Raw genomic sequence first — 25,914 nt, forward strand, 5'->3', positions numbered from 1 at the left:
GTTATTTGTTCATGTTAGCCCCTTGCAAGTTTAAGGTGTATGTTAAATGAGTCAAAAACCTATTAAACATGTCTTTAATAGTAAAAATCGTGAAGTCTTTTGTTCGATATTCTAGAAATATAGTTAAGACATGATTTGAATCTGGGATTCTTTGTGAAAAAAAACATAATTAATGATAACTTTACTTGCTAAATACTTAGTACAATCGATAACTTTCTAATCTTTTTTTGACTGTTAGGATTCCTTTTTTTTATAAGTGTGATGATAACGTTATTTTCGGATTCTTTGAACACTTTAAATGTAACTTCATCCAAACGTGAATCTATGTGGTGTTCAGAATAATATGTTTATAAATTGATAAGGAGCTAGAACTTTCCAATCCTTATTTTGACCGCTAGGATTTTTGATAAGTGGAATGATAATGTTTTTTTCAGGTTTTTTGAACGTGTCACTTCAATATGTAACTTTAGCCAAACATGAATCTATGTAGTGTTCAAAATAATATGATAGAAATTGATTCAAATATTTATTAAAGTAAGAATGATATGTCATTCTACATTTTATTTCACTAAGTGTCTTACACACATGATTATCAGGTGAGGTGTCAGCTTCTTCTTTGGTCCCACGGGTGACACAACTCAAAATAAAAAGATGCAATTAAGGGAATAGATGACTAAATGAGTATGGACACATGTCAACAACTCCGTTTGTGGTAAACTTGGTTCTTTTGGTAAGTCTTTGAATGCATTGTAGTGGGTGATACCCAGCTCACAAGTATGACCACTTACTACACACATTTTAGTGTTGTTTTTTTCTTTTTAGTCGGAGGTCTTTATAAAAACAGTCTTTACACCCTTAAATAGAGACGAGACTGTCTACATCTCATCTTCTCCATACATCGCTAATTATGTCAAGATTGAAAAGATTGAATACTCCAAGAGATCCCGCCTCTTGGAGACCTCGATCTTTGAGGCATTCTGGTTTACCAATAGTTCGACGTTGTACTTATAGGCGGGCGGACTATTGGGTTTTCTTGGATCTAAAGTAACTTGATGCGCCTAAGGACTCCATGCAACTGGATTAATCAGCGGTGAAGTGATTATGGCATTTACATATATTGGAAGTGTTACACCACACAAGATGTTAAGAATGAACATATGCAAGCAAGTGTAGTGGTTATGGCATTTACATATACTCATATCAGATAATATGAAAATTAATTCACATATTAAAAAAAAAAAAATCAAAAAACAAATAAAAAGCAAAAAAGATGTGTGTAAATCCTCTCATCACTCTCACTCTCTATATACTAAAGAAAATGGAATCAAATAACAAACAAGAAAATCAAAAACATATTTGTCATTTGCTACTTTCTGTTTCCTGTTTTCCTTTTAACTTCTGTAGGGGCCAATTGCCTCCCTGCTCGTTGTGGAGGGTGACTAGCCACATTTGCCATTTTTCGTGAAGGGGAAGGCAGTCGATTTGGAATCATTGTCCTGCTGCTGTAATAAACCAAACCATCTATAAGACTTAGACATTGAATCTTACAAAATTTGTGTTTACTATAAACGCATATTCCCTAAAATGTCCGGTTACCATCTTGGTTTCACTCATGAAAAGGGAACCACTTTTCAAAATTCTTATAATGTAACCTGACCCGGTTCCTAGGACCAGCTTCTATGACAGATAGATAGGGGTCAGGTTCATTTAGCACCCAGTCAAAATGATGACAAGTCTAATATCTTTTGTGACTGCAAATTGAATGTGTTACCCACCAAAAACATGTTACCTAGTTATTCAGTTTCAGTAGTAACATACAATAAACAAGGTCAGCAGGCATACCTTGTTGTTTTTGCATTTAAGTTACTAAGTTTTGGCATAGTCCCATTGGTCAAGCTTGAAAGTTTTGAGTGATTGAATTGCCAGAGTAGATCGGGCTCAGAAGAGTCGCTGGTAGCAGCATCAAGCTCATCAAGATCCTCAGTCGTAGCAACGTCAAACCCATTTCCAGATGAGAACATGTTATAAGATTGTTCCGGAAGATATTTTTGGTAAAAACCATTAGAAATTCTTGAATTTTCTGCCTCCCAAGACCCTATGGTTCCACGTGACCCATCTTGTTTGTTTACCATGACCTTATCTACCCAATCACCTGACCCAGTTTCTCTATCATCTTCGTTGTACATCTCACCAGGGCTGCTCACTGGTGGCCAAGGAGGTGAATTTCCTAACAGCTCATCAAAATCAATGCTTTGTGTCTTCTGTCTAGATCTATACTTTTTACTGATCTGTTAAGATAAGAAAGTGCACTTTTAGATCAATGAATTAATAAAAATAATGGTGGTGCACAAATGATTCTAGGCCTAAGACCACCTAGGCCCGTTTAAAAAATCCTGGTACCCTGAAACTCCTGGCCCGTTTATGCCCGTGTGAGACCACCTAGGACCGTCTCTAAGAACCCTTCAGTTTTAGGCCCAAACGACTCACAAGTTTAGATAGAACCAGCCCTTGGCCATCTAGGCTGTCAGACCCGATTTCAACGCTTCAGAGCGGTCTCTTTTTGAAGGTTAGCACAGCCCAGAATTGGGCTAGCCCAAGTCCCTTCCCGGCCTCAGTTAGGCCATGTCTTGCATTTATGAAAGAGAGACAAACTTGAAGTTACCTCAATGTTGCCCAGGTCTCCAGTAGGCTTCTTTCTACCCTTTGGCTCAGTAAACATATCTCCACCTTGTAAGTTAGGAGGGATAGGGGACGGTGGCATGCTTGTTCTGTGTTGTACACCCTCATGCTCACCTTCTTTCCGTGCTAAAGCTGCCTTTAGATTGGCTATCTGAGAGATGATGTGTTTTTTAGTTAACTTGGTAAATACAAATTAATGAAATTATATATCTATTTTAGTACTTTCACCGCATATATAGCTGCATAGGAGTACGTTCTACCTGTTCTTTAAGGTCTTTCACATCTGAACTGTCTTTATTTACGCGTGCAGCACCAAGTTCAACAGTAGCAACCCGCTCTGCAAACTTAAGTGTACTAAGTGTTTCTCCAATAGAATCTAGTTCCGGGCTTATATGAACAAACATAAGTGTCTTTGCTTGCCCACCTAACATCCAAAACCCTCAAAATATTTAACTTACAAGAATAAAAAAGCCGAATGAATATGCATTTAGACTATTGGATTTACTTACCAAGTGAATCTTGAAGTAACTGAGTGAGTTTGCTGTTTCTGTAAGGAACATGTGCATTCTTTTGGGCAAGGGAAGAAATGACATCTCCTAAGGCCGATAAAGATTTATTAATATGTTGTGCCTCTTTTAATCTATCTCCAGTTACTTCGGATTTATCCACCCGTTCACTTCCTGCAAGATCAACTAAATGCATACAACCACGCAGAATAGCTCCTGATGTTAGGTCCCTTCCTTGGACATGTACAGTCAAGCAACTGCATTTATGGAAATTTAAATAGTCATGTATCTTGGCTATTGGCTAATTGCATATAAGATGTAATTAACTTTGTCGAATTTCTATCTTATCTAACCAACTCTTTGAATTGAACAAACTCACCAAAGTTTGAAAAATGTTTGAAATAAGTAAGCAACTTATAAAATTACGGGATTTAAGGTACTATGCCCTGGTTTCATGTTAAAATAATGATATGGCACAGAGGCCAGTTGACTTAGAGTGTTTACTTAACATGGAAATTTTGAAAGTGAGACATGAACCGACAATCTCTTGGTAAATGAGTCACGTAGTCACGCTAATAAAGCCAGACCAAAGGTCCCTAAGTCATAATGTATCCAAATTAATAACTTGCATTATCAAACCTGTGAGAGCGACTACTACGGTCATTGAGAGCAGTTGCACCAACAACCCGATTTCTTTGTCCTAGGTTCATCAGATCAATAACATCATATGTGGACGATACACGGATCAGGCAGGCATCTGGAACGTTGAATCCATTCTGTGAATTGTTACGAATCTCCAATGTAACAACATGTTAAGGAAACCTAATTAAAATATAGAAAGAGCAACTTGATGATATAATCTATTGCATAGTTGTTAAGCATTACAAAAGGATATCTTTTGCTTAAACCATCGTTACTCAGGAGATCCCGAACTTGTTCATTGTATATCTCAATCATCTGAACAGAGACATCATATTGAAAAGTTCCTCTTCTTTCCTCGGCCAAAAGAAACAAATCGCCTAAAGCTCTGTAATTAACTCCTTGACTACTTTCGGTAAGATCTTTTGGTCCACTCTGGATTAAGAAAAGCATAGTAACTCTATGTTACTTAATAGATTGATATAGCATACTACATTTTCGGAAAATTTGTTTATTTGGTATATGTATAAAAGATAAAGTGCTTTACCTTTTTGATTTAGGGTAATATTGTATGTAAATCAGTTTTCATAGACTAGTGCCTCGTTAAGAATGAAAACTAATATGATCTAAGTCACTGGCATGTAGCCGTCACATCATCAGTTTGACTAGGTAACGGGTCAGAACACACAAATGGACGTCATCTAAATGGTCAAGTTACTGTCATCTAGTCATAAAATCATAACTTGACCTGGTCATCAGGTTAGTTTAAATCAGAGTTGGTTAGGTCAAAGAGAAAACAAAGTTGATAATTTTAAATCCACCTAAAGTATATCGCCTTTTAATGCAATTGGTCTTTCACTAAAATGTCAATATACATCTTACCATTGTATGTGTTTTCCCGGATCCAGTCTGACCATATGCAAAGATACAAACATTGTAACCATCAAGAACAGATCGTATAAGTGGTCGAGTATCTTCAAACACTTCCTCTACAAAATAAAATGTGCAGTATTAAGGCTTGTAAAGAATCATTATATACCGACAAGTCCCAAATTTAAATTTGTACAAATGAGTAAAAAACACCAACCTTGGGTTGCTGATGGCCCAAAAACTTGGTTAAAGTTAAATGATCTACGTCCTTTTCCGTATTTTGGTGGGGTGTTAATAGCAATTGTTCCTTCCTCAATGTAATCCACGGTATTTGTAAAGTTTGTCTGTCTTCCTAAGAATGGTCTTACCCTACAGTAGACTCTTATATTTCCTGTTACGATAAAACAATTTTAAAAATTATTTTGTTGCAAGAGAATTTATTTGTGAAAACCAGCTTAGTGAACTAGAAAATAAGGTGATGACACTTTTACATAACTTCTAAGTGATACCTTTAAGATCTTGAACCTGATTATATAGCTTTCGGTTTTCTTCAAGAACTCTGTGATATCCTGAAGCAGCATGAGCTAGACCGAGAACATGCTGACCTACAAACGGAAAAGAACTGGTTTCAGATATGAGAGAAAGATGAAAAGAATAGATGAAGACTACTTGAATAACTACCGAGGTTCTGAATTTCTTCATGGAAACTCTTCTGCATAAACTGCATTCCAGCTTTTGTAGTTGACAGCATTTGTCTCAATAACTGTAAAACCAACGGGTCAACATAAGGAGCACATTTCTTACAAAATGGGTCTCACTTCACTACGAAACATACCTTGATATCTTCTTGTTGTTCGTCAAACGATATTTGATATCTCATGTGCTTTCTTTTATTTTCTTCATCAATGATGGACTTGTTTTGAGAGATTTTATCTTTGGTTATCATTGTAGAAGTTTTGTCTTCTACCTTTAATAATATATAAAAAATAGTTAAAAGATGTAACAGAATAACTTTTGCCTATGACTTGCTGACACGCCCAACGGAAAAAACAAATTTTTAATTACCTTAATGTCACTAGAAGAACGTTTCAGAAGAGTTCTGTTTCCATTAAAAGTCGAGGAATCCCTAGGAGAATTTTTTTGCTGTTAATCAAGAATAAGTAAAAGACAGTAAATATTGCATCCTAGAAAACTGAAAGATCATGTATAACTAAATAGATTACCAATTGAACTTGACTTGCAATACGATATTCAAACTCTTCCATGACTTTACTTAGCAATGATTCTAGAATCTGCACAACGAGAAATGGACTCAAATGGTGTAATATCACAGAAGAGAAGAAATATAAGACGCAATCAATATTTTCAATAATAGTGCAATACAATAAAAATGCTTCTAAGCACCATTGGTTACACTTACCATGGGAACTTCATCAGGTTTTTTATCCAATAAAACTGCACGAACAAGCGAAGTTAAGGATGAATGAGGCTGCAGATATAGAAGAATATGGCAATTATCAAATTGCATATAGTGTAAATATGAGTATATGATCGAAGAAGTGTACATAATAGTTACAACTAAAGACAAACTATAAGAAGTTGCAATGTACTAGCAACTTTAATGATAAATTGATAAATGTGCAATTATCTAAAGCATTTGAGACCAACATAGCTCCCATTTCTAAGCATACTGGGGAAATCATTGTCTTTGTCTTTTTAAAATGAATCATCGGTCACAATAACCTGCAGCATACCAAAATAAGAAAGCATAAGATGTAGATTACCTACCATTTTGCTAGTATCCATTTCCGGAGACTGAACATTCATTGACATACTCCTTGACATAGAGTTTGTAAACGGGTCTGAGTTTTTACGCACAATTTGCTTGCTAGGTGTGGTTGGTTTTAGAGTTCCCCCAAATTTCCAAGTCCCATTTGCACCTGATTGTTTCCACTCGTTATAAGATTTAAGTGCTAACACACAATTCACAATTCTTGAAGATTTTCCTCCCTGAAAAATTGAATGGTATTACTATCCATAATCATGACAATAAACTGCAACATTCATATAGCATATTAATCACACATAATTCCTGTAAAACACGTACTTGTTCTAAATCAGATGCCTCAAACGTAGGGAGCCCCATTTGTTCCACAGCTACTAGAAAGTTCCTCACATTCTCAAAGTACTGATATGCAGATAAAGCGGCTCCATCCGGTACAGCAGCAGAATCACATGAACTTTCAACCACCTAATCAATCATTATTATAAGCATAATCAATCTAATCCACATGTACATTAATAATGACATAGTTACTAAATGAGTAGTATTCACCTTAGGCACAGCTCCGGGGTTAACTTTATTAATCACATTGCATAGAATTAAACCACTCCTTAACCCAATCCTAAATTCATCCTCAGAAGGCTCGGCTGGCAAATCTTTTGCACCAACAACTCCCACCATTTTTCTAAGCCAAGCTGCACCTTCATACCTTCTCATCGCTACGCATATTTCCAAACATTAAATATATAACTCGATTCAATGTAACTTGAGAGAAAATAAGAAAAGAAGAGCATGCAAAGTTAACAATCATATTTTAACCAGAAAAAGTAAAATTCCATATCAAATTGCATGAATATATAGAAAATTACATAAAAAGGAATATGCATAGGTGATTCAAGATCATAAAATGCATACCGGCTTCTTGGGCTCTACGAGAGTCTAGATCAAGAGCTTGAGACCGGTTAAGAACATCTTCCACTACAGAAGCCACCGAGAACGATAATGTAGTCTCCTCCGACATGATATAACATACACTTGATATCGAAAATCAAGTGTAAAACTTGAAATTTAGGAGTGAAGATTAAGAAAAGGAAATTAGAGAGAGAAATGGTGGGGTGAAGAGTTTGTTTGCTTACAAATACAGAGCTAAATAACATTCACCATCTTTGTTTTTGTTTAGCTTATTTTATAGTACAGTACTTGCATACTAGTCAAATATTTATTCACTTTCAATACTTGTTTAAAATTCATTAATATCACTGTTATAAATACATATCATTTCTCTTTTGCTTTAAGTTTCAAGTACCCTTCAGTAATCTAACACCTCCCCCTAAAGTTTAGACATATTATGATATTAAATTAGTTATTTTGTTTGACAATATCTATATATGTAGATATATCAATTCTTAATTATGATAAAGATGATACTATGATTTTATATGTAGTTATATAAATGTTGCATTATGTCTATAAAGCCTATTTCTATGAATCTGTTCATTGAACTTTTACCCGTTTTGTATCTGATCATCTGCGTAAACCAAAAACAATAATGATAACATGAAAATGTGTCGCTTGTTGTCAACTTTTCGGAATAAATGTCAAAAGTCATGGACTGAAAAGTACTTGTATACACTAATACATTTTGTTCGAAGGCATGTGATGTGTTCGTAGTATCTTTTTACATCATCATATATAGATTCAGTTTAATTTTTCCTTTAAGCTAGATATACATGTTAGCTATTGATTGTTTTTCCAAACTAAAGTGTACAATATGTACATTAATAAGATAGGGATATATATGTCACTTAGTTTTTTTTCTAATAGAGAATTTGGTGGCAAGCAGAAAGTGAAAGTGGAAGAAAGCATCAATTGGTAATATTGTTGTTTCATATGTTTTATCTTTCCAGGTTGGGTGTTCTTGGAATCCTAGGACCACCTTCTATGCAAGCATCATTACATTAAATCCTGTTTTTTATCCTCTAATGAAGGGACAAATAAGTATTGGTAATAAATCTTATAAATAATAGCTAAAAAAGTACTAAAGTATGTAAGAGTTTAGGCAATAAATCTTATAAATAAGATGAGTTGTTAAATATACGGGTAAGAATTTAGTTAAACAAAGTTATGAACTCTTATTAAGTTGTTTAATTTGCATATTGTTTTCTACATTATTGAGGCATTGCATTATATTGATATATAGGTTTTAGGATTATATTTTGTTGAGTGATGTGATATGACAAAAGGTAAAGCTGATATTGGTGCCTAATTTCATGTGTTGACAACATGCAACATTGCTTCATATTTACTCTCCTCATATTCTGATCTTCATACTTTTTGACAAAAATTACTATTTGAAGGTTTTGTCTCATTTGATCATAACACTACTCCTGCCCCCTAATGCCTTCTCATCTTCTGTTTTCCCAAAACACCAAACATTTATCTTAAATTCTATAACAATGATTAGAACATAAAATGATATTTTTTTAAAAAACTTCTATTAGTCCTACTAAAACCATAGTATTATGTCATGCCTGTTCATTATTCTCTTTTGCTTGTCACATCTTTGATTTTTTTCAGGTGGCATCTTGTTGTCAAAAAGATAAATAAGAGACTGTTTTAGAAAAATATATATATATATCATTAGCACCATTTTACGTATGCAACAATTATTAATGTTATACTTGGATCCACAAAGACACAAAGTTCTTTATATATACCCCATGTTAGAGTGAAATTGGGTATAAGTCTAGCACTTTTCATTTACATTAAGATATAAAAATGGAGTTAGACACAAAGTTCTTTATATATACCCTATGTTAGAGTGAAATTGGGTATAAGTCTAGCACTTTTCATTTACAATAAGATATAAAAATGGAGTTAGTTACAGTTTTGAGTGATAGCAGGCAAAAGATCATTATCCATCAACTAATATTAGTTGAAAAAACAAGACTTGTTGATATTAATATTATAATATATCAAACTACCTCCACTTGAGATTTGGCCTATATATGGTGTTGGTTTCTATATGCCCAAAAGTATATATTTGTCTCATTAATTAATGTCTCTTTGGTTTATATTGCTTACCAATGGCATCATAAACTCACTGCATCCAAAATCTAGATTATGGTACGAGTATTATTCGATAATTGGTCAACATGATTATTAATAATATTTAATACCATGGTCAACAATTGACATTGAAATCTTCAAATCTTTTTTTTTTCCAACGGCAAAACAAGGGAGATTTAGCAAAAGTTATAAAAGATTATCACAATACAGATATATTACGAATAATATTCTTTTAGGACGGCACAAATTCTTATACAGTACAAACATAAACTATTTTCTAATTCTTTCTTGCTATTTTAAAATGTAGGTTTTTGTTACATGTTTCTTAGATGATGTAGTTGTTTTTGATGGACATACTATCTTGGCATCTTTTCTATTACATTTATAAAATTTTGACTGTTTCAAAAATAAATAGATAAATAAAGTAATAACATGATTATAGTTGTAAAAATGGAAAAGGCCAAAATGGAGTTGTTTAAGGATAGAAGAAAGATTAACAATAAAAGCATTTGCAACCATTGTAGTTACCATAATGATGGACTGACTTTTTGAGTTGGCTATTAAGGTTAAACAATATGCATCCCCTTTTAGCCACTTAGAAAGCTAATCCCAATTACCAACTTAATTTACCAAAAGATTAGGGATTAATCAGATTATATTAGTCATTACCTTTTAAACCCCTTTAGATTATTCTATGCGTTACTCACTTTCCAACCGTTCTTTTGACCTAAACATATCCCAGCTAGCCCGGAGTTTAAAGATTTGTTTGAGACCTCCTTTGTCCGTGCCGCAAATTTACACTTAAGTCATGATTCAACTAGATTTTTGTGTCCGTTAGTTTGCATCATACATTATCTCTAAGTGTTGTTCATATCATAGCAATTGATATACTTACCAGCATCACAAATGTGTTTCCGTGGCTTGTACAACATATTGTAAAAGTTATACTTAATGGTAACTTAATCAAAAATCTTACTAGGTTTATCAATTCCCATGTCTTTATGACTATACGCCAACAGTTATTTTTCAAGCTAAGGAATTAATATTAAAGAAATTGGTGAAAAGCCTAAGTTTAAGTTAATCCAAATATAAGTATTCCACAAATTCAGTATTGTCATGAAATCAAGGAGTTAAATAAAAAAGGTATGTTACAGCTTATACGCCAAAAGCTTGTGTAATTCCTTATTTATAGAATAAATAATAGATAATAATAATAATAAAGTGGGAAAGAAGCAAACGATGGTGGTGTTGAGGGCCCAAAAGGGCAAGGGTGGCAATTGGCAAAGATATCATGAAAGCAAGGCACATTTCTTTTTCTTCCTTTTTAGTTGGTGGATGATGAATGAGGCTCTACACTTTTGTGATTAAATTAAGATAACCATGGGGCTGTCACATAATCACACCTTACAACCTATAATAATATCCAATCATTGTTCTTTCCAATTTTCTCTCTTTATTGTTATACATGATGAAGTCTCATGTGCAAAGCTGCATCATAAACTTAAATATTGTCATACTACCATTCTTGCAACAAGGTTACAGCTTTTATGGCCCCTCCCTTCCCTTTTTGAAGCCAGGTAATTTGATCAAAATGTAAAGACTATACGAAAGGTCAAGATGATATGGTCCAGTCAAGTACTCCCTAGACCTTGTAGAAGTGATCAAAGGGATTTAGTACCATCGACTCCAAGCTTTTTTAGCTCATCAACACAGTTTTTATGTCCCTACCCTTTTTGAAGCTTAGTAATTTATCAAGATGTAAAGGCTATAAGAGAGGCCAAGATAATATGGTCCTGTCAAAGTGTCAAGTACTTCTTAAACCTTGGCTCACCAACTTATACTCTACAAGTACATGGATCCTTTATTGCCCTATTCTATTCTAGCACACACTAGATGACCAACCTATAAGCTAATTGCTGATTTCTCAAAGTCAATATTGAAATCTTAAGCACTGCATTTTCATTTCAAATAATGCTAGCACACACTACAGCATATGAGAACACCAAATTGAATACAAATTTGGTATATACTACCCAAAGACTACAAATATCGCAATTATTATACAAGATATTCCCCTGGCCGACAAAAAAAGTTCTAGTTGTATTTCATAAAGGGCTAATTGCATATAATCATGACCACCTGTCCGTGCTTTTATATTTCGAGTAGTAATATAGTATTTTCTTAATCAACAAAGGTTCAAAGTTTAAAGAAAGAAAAATTTATTTCAAGTCACCAATAAACATGATGTAGGTAAGTAGCAGATTTGATGCAGACTTTAAACTTGTTTCCTTCCTTTTTAAAAACCACAAAATTTGTTACATTTTTTTTGTATGCAATTAGCCTTCACTGTTTCAGTTACAAATGTAATATCAACCTCACATCTGTATGGAGGCTGGGTTTGTATAAATGTCCCTATGTAAAACACAATATACCGGCAATGTAGTTAACCTTCACAATGTGTGAGGATGAGGATCGGAAGGGAATGAAGTGACAAGAAATCGGTGAATCATTTCAAAGCTGGTAAATGTTATAACAGCAGCTGGAGTCGTCCTCAGCAGATTGGTAGCACAGCCACGGTAGAACCCGCGAAATCCCTCTTTTTCTAATACTTTCCTTATGCAATCCAAAGTACCCAAGTACCTTTTTTCAGAATGGTGCCCTTGTTCTTGTAGCCTTGATCGAACAACCTGTTTGCACTTTCTTACATTAGAATTTTTCCAAAGACTGATCAAAACACCATGCTAAATTTACATCATACCTCGTGTGGATATGTTAAAGTAGATGCAAATATTTTTGAAACTGACGAGGCAACAGCAACGTCACGAGCACCAAGTTTATCCGTAGTGGTACCCTCTAAAATTATTAAAAATACATAAATATCATTAATGACGTTCAAAATGTAGAACAAGCATTATAGTTTTGCTTGTACCTCTACTAGCCAAATAGCATTTGATCTTCTCATAAGCTGGAAACTGGATCGCAACATGACTAATACCCACCAATGCAGGTACCAGACCACTGTCCGCATAATACAACACAAAGATGCAAAAGTTAACTTTACTGTCAACATAACATTAATGAACTAATGATCGTTCATAGTCATGTACATGATAACTATTACCAACCTGTATAAGCCGCGAATACCCTCTTCATGTGCAATTCTCCTCAGAGCTGATAGTGTACCCTTATACGGGATTATGCCTGTCCTCATTCCTTGAGTCTGCATAACGGCATATGGTAATTTAGTAATTGCTATTCAACATCATCAAAATACTAACTGTATAACCAGAGAACCTACCTGTAGCCGTGTCTTTACAACCCACAAAGGATTTGTAACGATTGTTGTTGCAGCTCCAGCCCCAGAAGCAGCTAGCATATTGGCACCAAAAGATAGCCCATGTCCATCTAAAGATGCAAAATAGCAGAACACTTATCAATCACTTGATATGAAACTATGAAAGAACCCAAAGCTAAAAGGATTCATAGATAAAAATACAACATGAAGAATTAATGCATGCATTATTCAAAGAACAAAGAAAGAAAACGTAAATACTAAACTGACCAGAGGCAAGCAAATTCTTGAGCTGCTCATAAATAGTAAAATAAACCTGCAAAAATTACGACACTTGCTCAGTAAAACAATTAGCCTCAGAAATCTTTTCATGAAACACCTCCACTAACATGAAATTCACAATAAAAAACCTAACATATGCGAACAAGTATATTTATATGGAGGCCACATTAAACATCTTGGTCCAAGGCCAACGATTTTACAGTTGATAACCTTGCATGTGTAATACAGCATCATAGTGCAAGTAGACATGATATTCTACTAAAAATAACACTATGGCAAGCATAATTCTAATTCCTGGACAGCAGGTAAAGACAAAAATAGTTCATTTTAATCTATGTTCACAAAAATGTCAGTGTAATGTAGAACCAGGGCTAGCATATACTCGATGACGCTGTTAAAAGGGCATTTCAGATAATAATAATTATATCACCCACCATGGGAGCATAGTTGGTATTAATCATAGTGCTAAAGGGAAGAAGATCCAGTGACTACCTACCTCTTCTTTCCATTGTTATCATTGTGCTAAAGGGTCACATGACAAGAACTTAACTCCCACATATTCATAGATACCGATAAGAAGAAACAATGAAGCCATGATATATATATATATATATAGTTATATCCTATCTCTTCCATCTACTTTGGTAAAGTTCACTTTATAGCTCATTTCCTTTCTACTTCTGCAACTGCCAAAGATTTACCCAATGGCCTAATTTTCATTCTTATTACGAGTATTCATTTTGACAATTTTCAGGTTGAATGAGCTCATGAGATAAGTCATTGTGATCATGCAGACAACTAGATTTTAGAAACCATATTTAACCATGCAAACAGACATACGGCCATGGAAAATAACAATGTAACACTGACATCTTACATGAACCGATGAACACAAAGATAACTATTCTTAATATAGAAGAAGACCTCAGCCGTTTTATAAGCTATAGTGCTATACTATCCTCATACACAGGAGCAGTGCAAAGGCTCCGGTGAATAATCAAAAACTTTGTTTTTTAATTATTTTCTTTTTTGGATTTTACGCTTGTTTATATCATGTTATAGAACATCAAAAAAAATTTTGTGAATGCAAAGTTTACTATTATTTTAGACTTCAACTGACAACAGTTACCGAGTACTAATAGTTTATCAAAGTTTCCAAATACATGTTTTCATTTATATGGATAGATTGTGTGCAATATATAAGGGCTAGAACAATAACTTTGTTTAACTTAAAGATTAAAATTTGTAAGACTTTTAACTAAAAACATTATAGCTTGTGTGCAATATAAATAAGGGGTAGAATAGCAACTTTGTCCGACTTTTTCAAATTTATAAACTTTTAGTCAAAGGGATTATAGAATTTCTGCAATATATGAAGTGTAGAACAGTAACTCTGTGCTGCTTGAGAAGTAGTGTATAGGATTTGAGATGGAAACCTAACCACGGCAGAAAAACTACTATCCACAAAAAAATGGTTTTTATAATTGTTATCCATTAACTAGAAGTAGGCTGATGAGAAAACAAGACAACACTTTCTTGGAACTATTTTATGAAGATTGAAGACCTTGTCCTGTCACAAGAACGTATAACTCGTATATTGAAAAAAGATCTGGGCTATCAACCCTATCTAAGCATTCTCATTGTTGTGGTAATGGATACTCAATTTAAAGTGAGTAAACAGAATTACTCAGTCTCATAGAAAAAACGAGAATTAGTAAATGTAAGATTTGAAACCATGTTACCAAATCAGCCTACTCGTCTACTATACAGCACAACACGCATCATAAGTGATGACCAAATATAAGAACAACCGCTTAGGAAATCAGTAACGGCATTCGGCAAGATTACTTTTTGGGACAAAAGAACACTACTTACCGCCCAATTTGGAAGCAGGGCAATAATGGTAGGAGAAAGGCCACGGTACATGCCACGCACCCCCTCCTTTCGAATAATCTGTTCTAAGCTACCAACTATAAGACTACCTGTTCCTCGCAAGAAAATTAACAACAAAGAATCTAACAAAATCAGCAACGAATCAACAACGAAGGAACAATCAAAATATATGCTTACAATCCCAACAATGTAATCCCAAAAATACTAACTTAAACAATACTTGATTCTATTATCGATCAACACAATTCAAAAATGAGTCATAACACAAGACATTAACAGTTATAAATATTAAAACACCACTTGCTGATTTAGTTAGACGTTCTCACATTAAAAAAGGTTCCTTAGCGATTATTTACCTCTTAGAAATACCACACTAGTGATGAGGTAACCATACATCATATATAAATTCCATTATCTTTTCCATTTTAATGGAGATAAAGGAGTGTTAAAGATCACTACTTTCGAACAAATTTAGCTTTTTCAAAGCAAATTGTGGATATGCAAAACAGCGTTAACCACATCTTAATCTGCTTTTTCAAAACTACATTTTCTTAACGCATATAATCACTTTTTTCAGGTGCTTTACCTAACACTATTTACTAATTTCTTCGCGTGTTGAAAACGCATTAACTGTTATAACTGAATCCACTAGAATGTAACTACTGTAAAGGCTAACTAGTGTGAATTTTATTTTGTTGAATTAACAATATCACAATCACAGCATAAAAAACGGTTACAACGAACGGAGAATACGAGTAATAAATATACCTCTAATGGTCCCACCGTTAAGCTGCGGAAGGCCGTGAACCTGAAACCTAGTCTTGATCACATCTAATGGACATACAAATGTAGCTGCAATAACACCTATATATATACACATACATAAATACATACATTTAGCCATTAATTGAATAAAGTCAAACCCTAGGGTTTTATTAATATGTTTTTTTATTTATTAAAAAAAAAATCAAAAGAACAAAAAAAACGAACCAGCGGAAGCACCAGCAGCGGCATTACATAACATCGGGAAAGAAGTGGGGGCCGTGGGGGCGTATGTATCTGAAGACATATTTAATTTTATTATTAGTATTAAAAAATGTGATTTGATTTTTTATTACTAACTGGGAATTGAAGAAAGAATCCTCTGTGGAGAGGTATACGGTACGTAACGATGGTGTACGTCGCATGGCAATATCTATATCTATAGATATTATTATTGTGACTATATATATTTGTAATAAGAAAGAAGAATTTTTAGGGTTTAGGAAATCATGAAAATAATATGGAGGAGAAAGAAGAAGAAAATGAGAAATTGGAATTGAATTTTGTGAGTGGCGATGAAATCGAGAGGGAATGAATGAGGATAAGGAAAACGCCATGAAAAATGTAGGATGGAAAATGGCGTTTGGGTTTGGTTCGGATGTGGGCCATCCATTAGTAAATTAATGGGCAAGTTGGAGGAATTGATATTGGGCCACTTGGATCTCTGAATGCTTGCAAAGTACTATTCTCATTTTATCACTTTCAAAAATAACTTGTTCTTTTTATTGGATAGTATTCGTTCTGTACTACATCTAACTACGGGTCCAAATGTAACCAAATACATGTACTTGTTAGTAGTAGCAAGTTGTAACTCAGTTTGGTCGTAGATGTATAAAAGAAATACACATATAACAGATTTTTGTAAATGGATGATATCACTTGATATGGACGACTACACATGTGTCTTGACCTCCGTTGATAGCTATGATAGTATCATATAATATTACCTCCTATTTATGTATAGGGAAGTGATATTGGTAATCATAAGTTAACGAATTTACCACAACAGTGTATTAATTGTTTGTACAATTGTGGTACGTTAATCAAATTATGTGATATGATTATCACTTACCTTATGTATATAGGTGATCTGCTTAAGGAGATAGACACTCGATCTAACAAGTCATAAGATTTTAGTTGTATTTGCAACTTGGATGAGTTAATACTTAATACCATGAATGTAAAACAAGTAGACCGGTTGACAATGAAGTTGACAATAAGGGAATGGCCTAGTTATTATTATTGTTGTTGTGGATAAGCCTTGATATGATTTTGTACAGATCCATCCAAATCAAACATTATATTCCAAGCACCAACACGACACTTTTCCTTGACTTTGCTTTCGAATCAAACCAACCATACTTTTTTTTTACTTTCGGTTTTCATCATTACAACTCTAGCAACGAAAGTCTTAGGTTGCATTAGGTTCACAAATATTGTTAAAAATCTGATGGAACTGAAATTGAATTTTATTTGTTTGCGTTTAAAAAATAGAGAAATCTCATAGCGTTTGAATGTAAACATTTCATCATTGAAATGATGGCAAGGCAATAAAATGAGGGCGAGGCAATAAAAATAAGTAGATGATATTTCTTTTAGAGAGCACAAGATTCAACTCTAAGATATACAAACAATTAGCTCGGATTATACCTTATTACTAACTATTCAAACACAGACTAAAAAATTATACGAGTAGTTATATAATGAATAAAAAAGATTAGAAGTCATCCATGGCATGAAAGAGTTATTACAACTTCCTAAATTTTGACCATTATAAACGTAGGAGGATCAATCGAGCCCAAGTACCTACCCAATTTGACCAATTTCTCAACCACGTACGCTACATGCCACCTATAGCATTTAGAAACATATATATGTCCGTTTTTTGTGAACTACATAACTAATGAAGATTTATTTTACCTTCATTTAGAATGGTTGGCTCCAGATTCCAGAGCCTCCAGTCAATGCATCTTAAACGAGCATGTGTAGTTCTAAATGGACTATAGTAGAGCCCCAAAGGGAAAAGTTGAAAGCATGGTGTTCGGGCAGGCCATTAAAAACATATTCCAACCACCCAAAAAGTTTGACCACTCATAATAAAAGTCACCTTATCTGCACATCAGAAAAACTCAGCCTGTGGTACCACTTGCATTTTCTGATTTATGTATGTCTTTTCTGTAATGTAAATAGAGTTGTAAATTCTGGTTCATAAGAATAGAAGAACATGCTTGGCAGGACAGTTTGTTCTTCAAAAGAAGAAGAACACTTAAAGTGGAGGATAGTATTCAATAGCTGGAACTCTTTAAAGTCAAAAGGTCAACACAATTAAAGGTTTGCCAATAGACCCAATACATCAATTTTTTGTTCGGCTTAAAAAAAATCAAATGTAAATGCAAAAAACAACCAAAGAAAATACTGCCAAACAGTGCCCTGGCTCTCCAAGTATTTTATTTCTGCCCAGTACAATAAGCAATTGGTGTAGAGAAAATGTTGTATCACGACGACATGCTATCACAAAGACACAAATAATGACAGATGCATTGTCACTCCTTCAGATGACCACAACAATGATAGTTGACCAAAAATTAAGCATTTATTACCTTTTCAATGTGTTGGGATCCCCTAGGTGTTTATGGCAAAAACACAGTAATGCAACCACATATGTACAGAACAGGTCACCCCATACGCAGCATGTTCATAGACCTCAACAACTTTGTTAAGTCATGCTTCAGGATCAGCATATTTCTTCCAATAGCCGTAACACAGAAAATTCGGCTAAAAAGGTATCGTAAGCATTTCAGATCTACAAGATGTTCTGTTAAAAGAGCAAAACAAAGTTAATGTCATAAAAACAGTAGCACTAGCAGGTGGTCCATCTCAATTTGGAATTTGCCTACCATAGGTGTTTTTTCGGTCTCATCTATTATCATAGTCGAGACATTAAAATCTGACTGTTGGTATTTGCTATGCTCCAGACTCACGGAAACGGCTGCCATACAAAAAGAAACAATAAATGGTAATATATTCCTACAGATCAATATACAATTAAATAGAGTGACAAATATATACCAGAACCGTCTTTTAGTTGGTTTTACCAATGCAGAATTAAGTTTATCATATGAACCAATTCCATTCTAACTAACACCAGCATATGGAGTAAGTTTTCCGTAGCTGCCATCATTGCCATTCACAGAAGAATGGTAAGCGGCCAACTGAGATGAGTCTAAAGATGGAGCCTCGAACGTCCTATTTTCCAGCAGCACCTGACTCATCCCCATGTTCTACCTCCATGGCATTGGTAATAGTAGCAATGTAGCATTAGCCATGTCACCAATCCATGCTCGGAAGCAGAATAGGGAACGGGTGGATTTTTCTGGACATCTGAAAAGCTGTTTCACTCTCTACCATAATCAAAGAGGGTACTGACTTATCTAAGCCTATGCAAAAGACAACGACCAAGGTAAGTTTTTATAAGCGACGACAATGCTGCCTGGAATCATATGATGTTTAGAAAGTCCAAGCTAACACACTAGATTCATCTCTACAACACTCCTGTAATCAAAGCAGTAACAAAAGTACATGTGGTTTCAAATCGTTTAAATTAACCCCTTTTCTAATCAACCCACAAACCAACGACTCCTTGCGTCCACAGGGACCATGAATGTCAAACAACAGTTCGGACCCACCATTTATTCCCGGAATCATTATAATTAGGGTTTAATTTGGTTTTTCTTTCTTCGTAAAAAGAAATAAATTTGAGAATCCATCGGGTTATTTATAATTACAGCCAGCATATATTCATTTTATTCCCCCTCCTTTAACCAGATTTCATTATTCCTCCTTAACGTTCCCAACCTTTCGAAAACCCGACCCGACATTAAACCGACCACACCAAAATTTTATTCGACGAAACATAGATCTATCAAAACTAACAGTCTAATAGCAAAAGGAGTCGTCTAACTTAAACACAACATATATTCAATCATCGTATTAATATATAGTATTAGTATCAATCAATCATCTGACATAAACCATATATTACTACACATTCAACATAAATATTCATAGTCAATGAAGTGACATGTAAATTAGAACAATTATACAAAAACAAGTATCACGTACGTAGGATTTTTCAATGTCACTAACTTAATTTGTTCGTAATAGCTAGCTAATTAGTTACCGTCACAGGCTCCTTGACAATAGTTTTCATGATCTATGGCTCTTTACAAAACATCTGTTCTAGATGTTATATTATGTATTGGATTTTCCAGGTTTTATAAAATGTGATAGAAGTTGCGTCAATATGGGTAGAATTCTGTGACGATCTAGATATATAAGGATGATGGTTGTAATGGATTTAGGGGGTTTAGAAGTTTTTGGCCAAAGACTCAAAAAGTGTATGGCTTTTCATTTGGTATGCTGCAGGTTTGACTTTTGTAAGTCAATGGGCAAAACTGATCGAGGTGCATAGAAAGTTATGGATCGAGTTCAAGCCTCATGTAATGTAACAACCTAAGACTTATGGATCAACCCCGCCTTAACGCACGGGATAAAATTCTAGTTATTATTCTTAGCCAAAAAAATTGGAAAACCGCTTCAAATGATCCAAAAATCTCCACTGATCACAACAAAGATACTTTTTGAATCGTATGTTGTATCCACAAATAATATTGTCCTCCTTAATATAATTTGTACCAAAATAATTGCTTACTTTTTTTAAAGTTGCATCAATTACTTGCTTTTTTTTTTAACATTCAATATTATTAAGATAAAGAACTAGCAAGGAGCTAGCAAATGATACAAGTACATTACAGGGACTAGAAGCTAAATGAAGTCCAACTGGACCAAGTTAATAGGGGAGTCTTTTACTTGCTCTTTTATCTGCTTTGAGCCTTTGATCTTAATTAATTACTAGTATTACACTTTTTCAAGTAATCTGGCTTATTGAGTCACATGTCTTAGGTTTGATTTATTAGAGTGATAATAAATTTGTGTGGGTTTTCCCCTAAATTCACCTGGTTGAGTTCTGTATATTCACAAATCAAAAATTAAATGTAACGAAATTTTTTTTGTCTTAATGCAATGATAAAATAACATTTTACTCGATAAAAACTTCAGTTACTACATTTATCTTAATGATTTGTTATAAAAAAATTATATAAGCATTTGTTTCTACCTCTTAGTAAGAGAGAACTTACAGTTTTTTTGTATTCAGACAATTTAGCAGATCATAAGGTGATATGATACGTTAAACAAATACTACAAATCAATGGCATAATTAGTTGGTGAGAGATTATCATCACCCAAAAAAGTCAATTTATTATTTCAAATGCATTGCATTGCATTAAACAAATACTGCTTCTTTTTTTTTTTAATCATATCTTTTTCAACCTACCTTCCTCTCAACATCCATGCCATCTATATGCCATTCTTTTATTTCAAATGCACTGCATTGCATCAGTATAGTACTCCAAAAGAGAACACTAAAGCTAAAATGGGATATTGGCGTAGGAGAGGCTACCGCCGTCTCACTACCACGACCGATGAAGAAGTTCCATCAAGGCGACAAAAGTGGTCTTGGAAAATAAGGATGCCATCAAAGCTGAAGATAAAGCTAAGATTTAAGCTTAGCCCCAAGAAGTTGATAACTAGTGTCCATGATGCTTATGTTAATATGATGATGAAGATTGGAAATTCGCGTGTTATTAGTGGTGGAGCGATAAGTGGATCTGATGGACGGATCAGCCAATTTGAGATGAAATCGGTTACAAAATATGACGAAAAATTGATTATTCAGTTGTATAATTCGTTAGTGATGAGACAAGCCCAACTGATGGCACTAGACATAAATCCCCGGATAACTGGTTAAGAGTGGCTCTTAATTCATTTTGTAAGATGTTTTATATTTATAGTCAAGATGTTGATCATATATATAAAACCCACATGGAAGGTCCTTTGATCATCTTCTTGATTTGTTTGTTTCTTTCCTTTCCTTTTTTCTTTTTTTTATCATGATGAAGGACCTAACATAAGTGTTTATATTTTGCAACGTACTTAATCAACATTTTATTTCACAAATGAAATGTAGTTTTATGGATAAATCAACAATGATTTGTTTTGCTCTGTTCTTACAAATAGTACATTTGAATTTATATCTAGATATTGACTCAAGTAAAGTTGACTTGCTAAGTCCACTACATATATAGTGATGATATACATAGATCTACGTCTTAAAATAAGTAATATACTCGACATGTATGTCATTTAGTACTCTTTCTGCATTGTTATAATTCTTGTTTTATGTTTGGTCAAAAAGTAAGATTGTATTGCTTGTAATAAAAAGTGTTTAGAAATTTTGCAATTGCAAGAAGCTAGTAAAATGAATTTGAAAAATGTCCAATTAATCTGCTTATTCGGTTCGTTGTTAAATTACCTTGTCATTACTCATGTCGTATGTGCTAATAAATCTAATTAATGAGTTTAGTTGTTGGGGGTTTCTCATGAATCTTTGCTCGGGTAATGTATGACTGTTTATGTCTCACCTCATTCATATCTTGTATTTAACGGAATACAGTATTGTCATTGTTGCTCTAATTAACACGTTTGGCAATATGATATTATGTATTTAGATGAAAATGTGCGTATTAATGATATATTGAGAGAATGGAAAGAATTTTGTATAGAAAGATATTTAATTACGTTAAAGCTTAGGAAATAATATAAGGGTTGGGAATTTAAATGTTTAGAATGTCTTTATATCACAAATTTATAATTTGAACATTTTTCTTTATGTCAGGATAATCTAGATCTTGTGAGTTTTGCTCTTAAACTTTAAATGTTTAGAATGTCTTTGAGTTGTTACTAAAATCATTGAGGTCTTTTTCTGCCTATTTAATCTTTACTCTACTTCAACTTTTATCTTAAATTCTCGAAAGTATTCTTGAAAACACGAAGTTTTTGTTTTATTTGGTGTCTAGTCTTGGGTTTTGAAGAAGGCTTGGCTTTTGAACATTTCAGGGAGTGGGTTTTGGGCCAAGTTCGCAGAATGGACTAGTTGCTTCGAACCTAGATAGCCCTTTAGGTTTCACATCTCCATTTCTCATACATGTATGTATGTGTGTGTGTGTTCACTCTTTATTTTTTTGGGTAAAGATTTACCCCGTTGAACTATATTTCAACAACATCAAAAAGATTTTACCAGTAATGTGGCTCTGTGCCACATTTGTTCTCATACATGACATGCCATATATGAGTGAACATAGGATCAAACAATCTAACAAGCTATCACCTGGTTTTGTAAAAGAGACTATATGTGTGCATAAAAATAAACTAGTTATAAGCTTCATCCACAGAGAGCAACAACTTGATCAACCCTTGAGTCGACCTCAAAAACTTTTACTTACTTGTATCTTGTTCTTTTGGTAGCTTCCACAATTCTAGTAAGCGAACCGTCTTCTGGGATTGTTTAAACTTCATGCTCGCTAACTTAAGACGAACAGTGCTTTCCACGACCTCTTTCAATTGGCCTGGAGTTCATTCCCGGTTGGTAAACATGCGGTTGTTGCGTTCCTGCTAAATATAATAAGCAAGAGCAGCCACCAAAAGTCTACCTGTGACACTACTACCCAATTTGCTCTTAGATATCGGTATTAGCCAAGCAGTAATGTCATCCCAACACTCTGAGATATGTTGCATATTAGCTAAGTGCCTTATTGAGTACCAAACCTGTAAGGAGTATGAACATTCGAAGAAAAGATGATCGTGCGAATCAGGCCCCCTTTTGCATAACGAGCAGCAGAGAAGATTCAAGTTAGTAGCACTACTAGCATCCCACACCTTCATTTTGTAGTGGGTCTAGAGTTTCCTTTTGAAAATGAGTCAAATATGAAATGCATGACGAGGAATAGCATGAGAAAAACACACCATATTAACCCACGGTATAAGTTCCCCTCGTTTTCTTAAAGTATCCCATACGCTACTGGAGGAAAAGTTGCTGTCATTTCCATTTATGTCATGCCAAACCAAAAAATCACTCTCATTCATATTAAAGGTAAGAAGTAGGGACAGGGATATCTAATATCACCGAGAACAAATCGTACCATGCTACGGGCCATTGCCAGCTACCCTCATTAACTATATCATGAAGTGTAGTATATAGAGAGAAACCTGACCTCATAACCTATCTTGGAGAAACATGCTCCCATAAGGGGCACTTATCGCTCCAATTGTCAAACCAAGCTGATGTATTCCTCCCATCCCCGACTTTGGTCCAAATGTGAGGTCTTATCTTGCTTCTAATTTGTAGTAGTTTGCGCCAACCCCATCTCATGCCTGCATGAGGAGTCACTGCCCAGAAATTACATCCTTTCACCTTGTAGGAATAAACCCACTCAACCCATAAAGATTTTCTACGAGTCATTATGCTCCATATGTGAGTGGTCATAAGACTTTTGTAAACATCAGAGAGTTTCCTAATGCCCAACCCCCCTTCTATTCTAGGCATACAGATCGAGCTCCAAGCAACCTTAGCTTTACCTTTCAAAAGGGGTCCTTGGCACCAATGAAATCCTCTCATTTTTTGTTCCAGCTCTTTAATATTTCTAGCAGACAGTATAAAGACAGTGGACCAATAGATATGAAGAGAGGACAATACCGAATTTACCAGTTGTAGTCTACCCGCAAACGATAAGGACTTTGTTTTCCAATCTGTGATGCGTTTTTCCATTGTCTCAACAAGGACACGACAATCTTTATAGACAAGTCTAGTAGATATTAACGGCACCCCCAAATATCTAACATGTAGCACGCCTTCTTCAAACGACATGGTGGCTATAATTTGTTGCTTCACATGATTAGCAACATTACAAAAGAAACATGTGCTCTTGGAAATGCTAGGAACTAACCCTGCAATATCCTTAAACACATTTAAAGCTTCCATAATGACCTTAGCAGAATTAGCATCACCACGAGAAAACAAAAATAAATCATCAACGAAGCAGAGACTTATAGTTTTTTGCTTTTCACATCGGTTATGGAATTTAAAAGAGGAGTTGCTGACTAACTTATTAAGAATTAAAGAAAAAACCTCCATAACAAGAGTGAATAAATATGGAGACAGAGGATCACCCTGTCTCAACCCTCCTTTACCTTTAAAATATCCATGCAAATCACCATTTATACTGATCAAAAACAATGTGGTTGTGACACACGACATAATCCATTTTACCATTTTTCAGTGAAAACCAAATTCAATGAGAATTTTATGCAAGAACCTCCGGTCCAATGTGTCATAAGCCTTTTGTATGTCCACCTTAAAGGCACATGGCTCCATAAATTTGAATGATTAAATAGAAACATTTTTTTTTTTTGGTGAAAAATTTTTTATATACATATATAAAAGTTAGAAAGGATAAATTGTAATCAACCTCAAATAAATAATTTAAGAGTATTAATGAAGACCATGACGGATTTAAATAACGTGAAAAGAAGATTGTGCGTCATTGGACTGATAGCCCAATGACATAAGAATGAAGGCTTGTCCGTGGGAAATTTAAGTTCGAGACTGGAAGAGACAAAGAGTTTACTTATATTAATTGTTATGTTTTTAGGCAAATTAATAGAAAGTTTTTTTTCCCCTCCTATAAAGTATTGGGTGAGAGCTTTCAAGCATGGACCTTGATGTATAATCTAGACCTGTGGCGCGTCATAATCATACCTATAACGAAAATGAAGATTGTGCATTGATATAAAACAATAATTGTGCTGGAAGGTTTATCACTCTATATAAGAAAGAATAAAAGAGTAAAATAGTTTTCTAAAGTAATTCTTATAATAAATACATTAGTTTATTTGTAAAATAAATTAGTTTGATAGCAAAATATTTTTCTTAATATTTCATATGCATTAAAATAAAACTAATTCAAAAAATGTATTTTATCCAAAAAAAACTTTAGATTTCTATTTTATATTAACTTTAGAGTTGAAACATTCTCAAGTTCAAAAAGTGGTCAAATTAACTTTAACTCTTTGTTTGATATCCCATAGCACATGAGAACACCAGAATTGAGGTTTATCCAAGT

The 25,914-nt window shown here is 34.1% G+C and overlaps 3 protein-coding genes and 1 long non-coding RNA gene across 6 annotated transcripts; 1 reads left to right on the top strand and 3 right to left on the bottom strand.

The window, feature by feature from the left end:
• Nucleotides 1-1,255: 1,255 nt before the first annotated feature.
• Nucleotides 1,256-7,582, bottom strand: LOC122580880 (kinesin-like protein KIN-14I). 2 transcript variants are annotated; one of them, XM_043753032.1, is made up of 19 exons: nt 7,393-7,582; nt 7,030-7,196; nt 6,802-6,945; nt 6,483-6,704; nt 6,115-6,183; nt 5,918-5,986; nt 5,760-5,837; nt 5,530-5,661; nt 5,376-5,457; nt 5,204-5,299; nt 4,912-5,085; nt 4,707-4,813; nt 4,081-4,259; nt 3,825-3,986; nt 3,189-3,442; nt 2,940-3,103; nt 2,663-2,830; nt 1,843-2,288; nt 1,256-1,499 (listed from the first exon to the last, which is right to left on the bottom strand). In XM_043753032.1, exons 1-19 carry the CDS (start codon nt 7,496-7,498, stop codon nt 1,367-1,369), a joined length of 2,952 nt encoding a protein of 983 aa, XP_043608967.1. In that variant the 5' UTR covers nt 7,499-7,582; the 3' UTR covers nt 1,256-1,366. The 2 variants fall into 2 exon arrangements, with proteins under 2 accessions (XP_043608967.1, XP_043608966.1); XM_043753031.1 differs by having other exon boundaries at nt 1,256-1,502.
• Nucleotides 7,583-11,808: 4,226 nt separating this feature from the next.
• LOC122582927 (nicotinamide adenine dinucleotide transporter 1, chloroplastic) lies at nt 11,809-16,334 on the bottom strand. Its single transcript, XM_043755357.1, has 9 exons — nt 16,004-16,334; nt 15,782-15,877; nt 14,996-15,102; nt 13,109-13,154; nt 12,845-12,951; nt 12,672-12,766; nt 12,476-12,564; nt 12,305-12,399; nt 11,809-12,233 (listed from the first exon to the last, which is right to left on the bottom strand). Exons 1-9 carry the CDS (start codon nt 16,080-16,082, stop codon nt 11,997-11,999), a joined length of 951 nt encoding a protein of 316 aa, XP_043611292.1. The 5' UTR covers nt 16,083-16,334; the 3' UTR covers nt 11,809-11,996.
• Nucleotides 16,335-18,088: 1,754 nt separating this feature from the next.
• Nucleotides 18,089-20,254, bottom strand: LOC122583012. Of its 2 annotated transcripts, none has more exons than XR_006321297.1 (3): nt 20,016-20,254; nt 18,733-18,824; nt 18,089-18,650 (listed from the first exon to the last, which is right to left on the bottom strand). It is a non-coding gene; the product is annotated as an uncharacterized LOC122583012 (long non-coding RNA). The 2 variants fall into 2 exon arrangements; XR_006321296.1 differs by lacking the exon at nt 20,016-20,254 and adding an exon at nt 18,905-19,863.
• Nucleotides 20,255-21,329: 1,075 nt separating this feature from the next.
• LOC122583154 lies at nt 21,330-21,704 on the top strand. Its single transcript, XM_043755583.1, has one exon. The coding sequence runs from the start codon at nt 21,330-21,332 to the stop codon at nt 21,702-21,704; it is 375 nt and encodes a 124-aa protein (XP_043611518.1).
• The last annotated feature ends 4,210 nt before the right edge of the window (nt 21,705-25,914 follow it).

This window comes from Erigeron canadensis, chromosome 9 (assembly GCF_010389155.1).
Source record: "Erigeron canadensis isolate Cc75 chromosome 9, C_canadensis_v1, whole genome shotgun sequence".
NCBI lineage: Eukaryota > Viridiplantae > Streptophyta > Magnoliopsida > Asterales > Asteraceae > Erigeron > Erigeron canadensis.

Bases quoted from the DNA above. Each gene is read 5' to 3' on its own strand.
- LOC122583154 (XM_043755583.1), top strand. From the start codon at position 21,330: ATGGGATATTGGCGTAGGAGAGGCTACCGCCGTCTCACTACCACGACC.
- LOC122580880 (XM_043753031.1), bottom strand. From the start codon at position 7,498: ATGTCGGAGGAGACTACATTATCGTTCTCGGTGGCTTCTGTAGTGGAA. The intron at 7,197-7,392 runs GTATGCATTTTA...AAATATGCGTAG, and splicing joins TCGTAGAGCCCAAGAAGCCG to CGATGAGAAGGTATGAAGGT. The intron at 6,946-7,029 runs GTGAATACTACT...ATGATTGATTAG, and splicing joins ACCCCGGAGCTGTGCCTAAG to GTGGTTGAAAGTTCATGTGA.
- LOC122582927 (XM_043755357.1), bottom strand. From the start codon at position 16,082: ATGTCTTCAGATACATACGCCCCCACGGCCCCCACTTCTTTCCCGATG. The intron at 12,767-12,844 runs GTAGGTTCTCTG...GCCGTTATGCAG, and splicing joins TTGTAAAGACACGGCTACAG to ACTCAAGGAATGAGGACAGG. The intron at 12,234-12,304 runs GTATGATGTAAA...AAGTGCAAACAG, and splicing joins CTTTAACATATCCACACGAG to GTTGTTCGATCAAGGCTACA.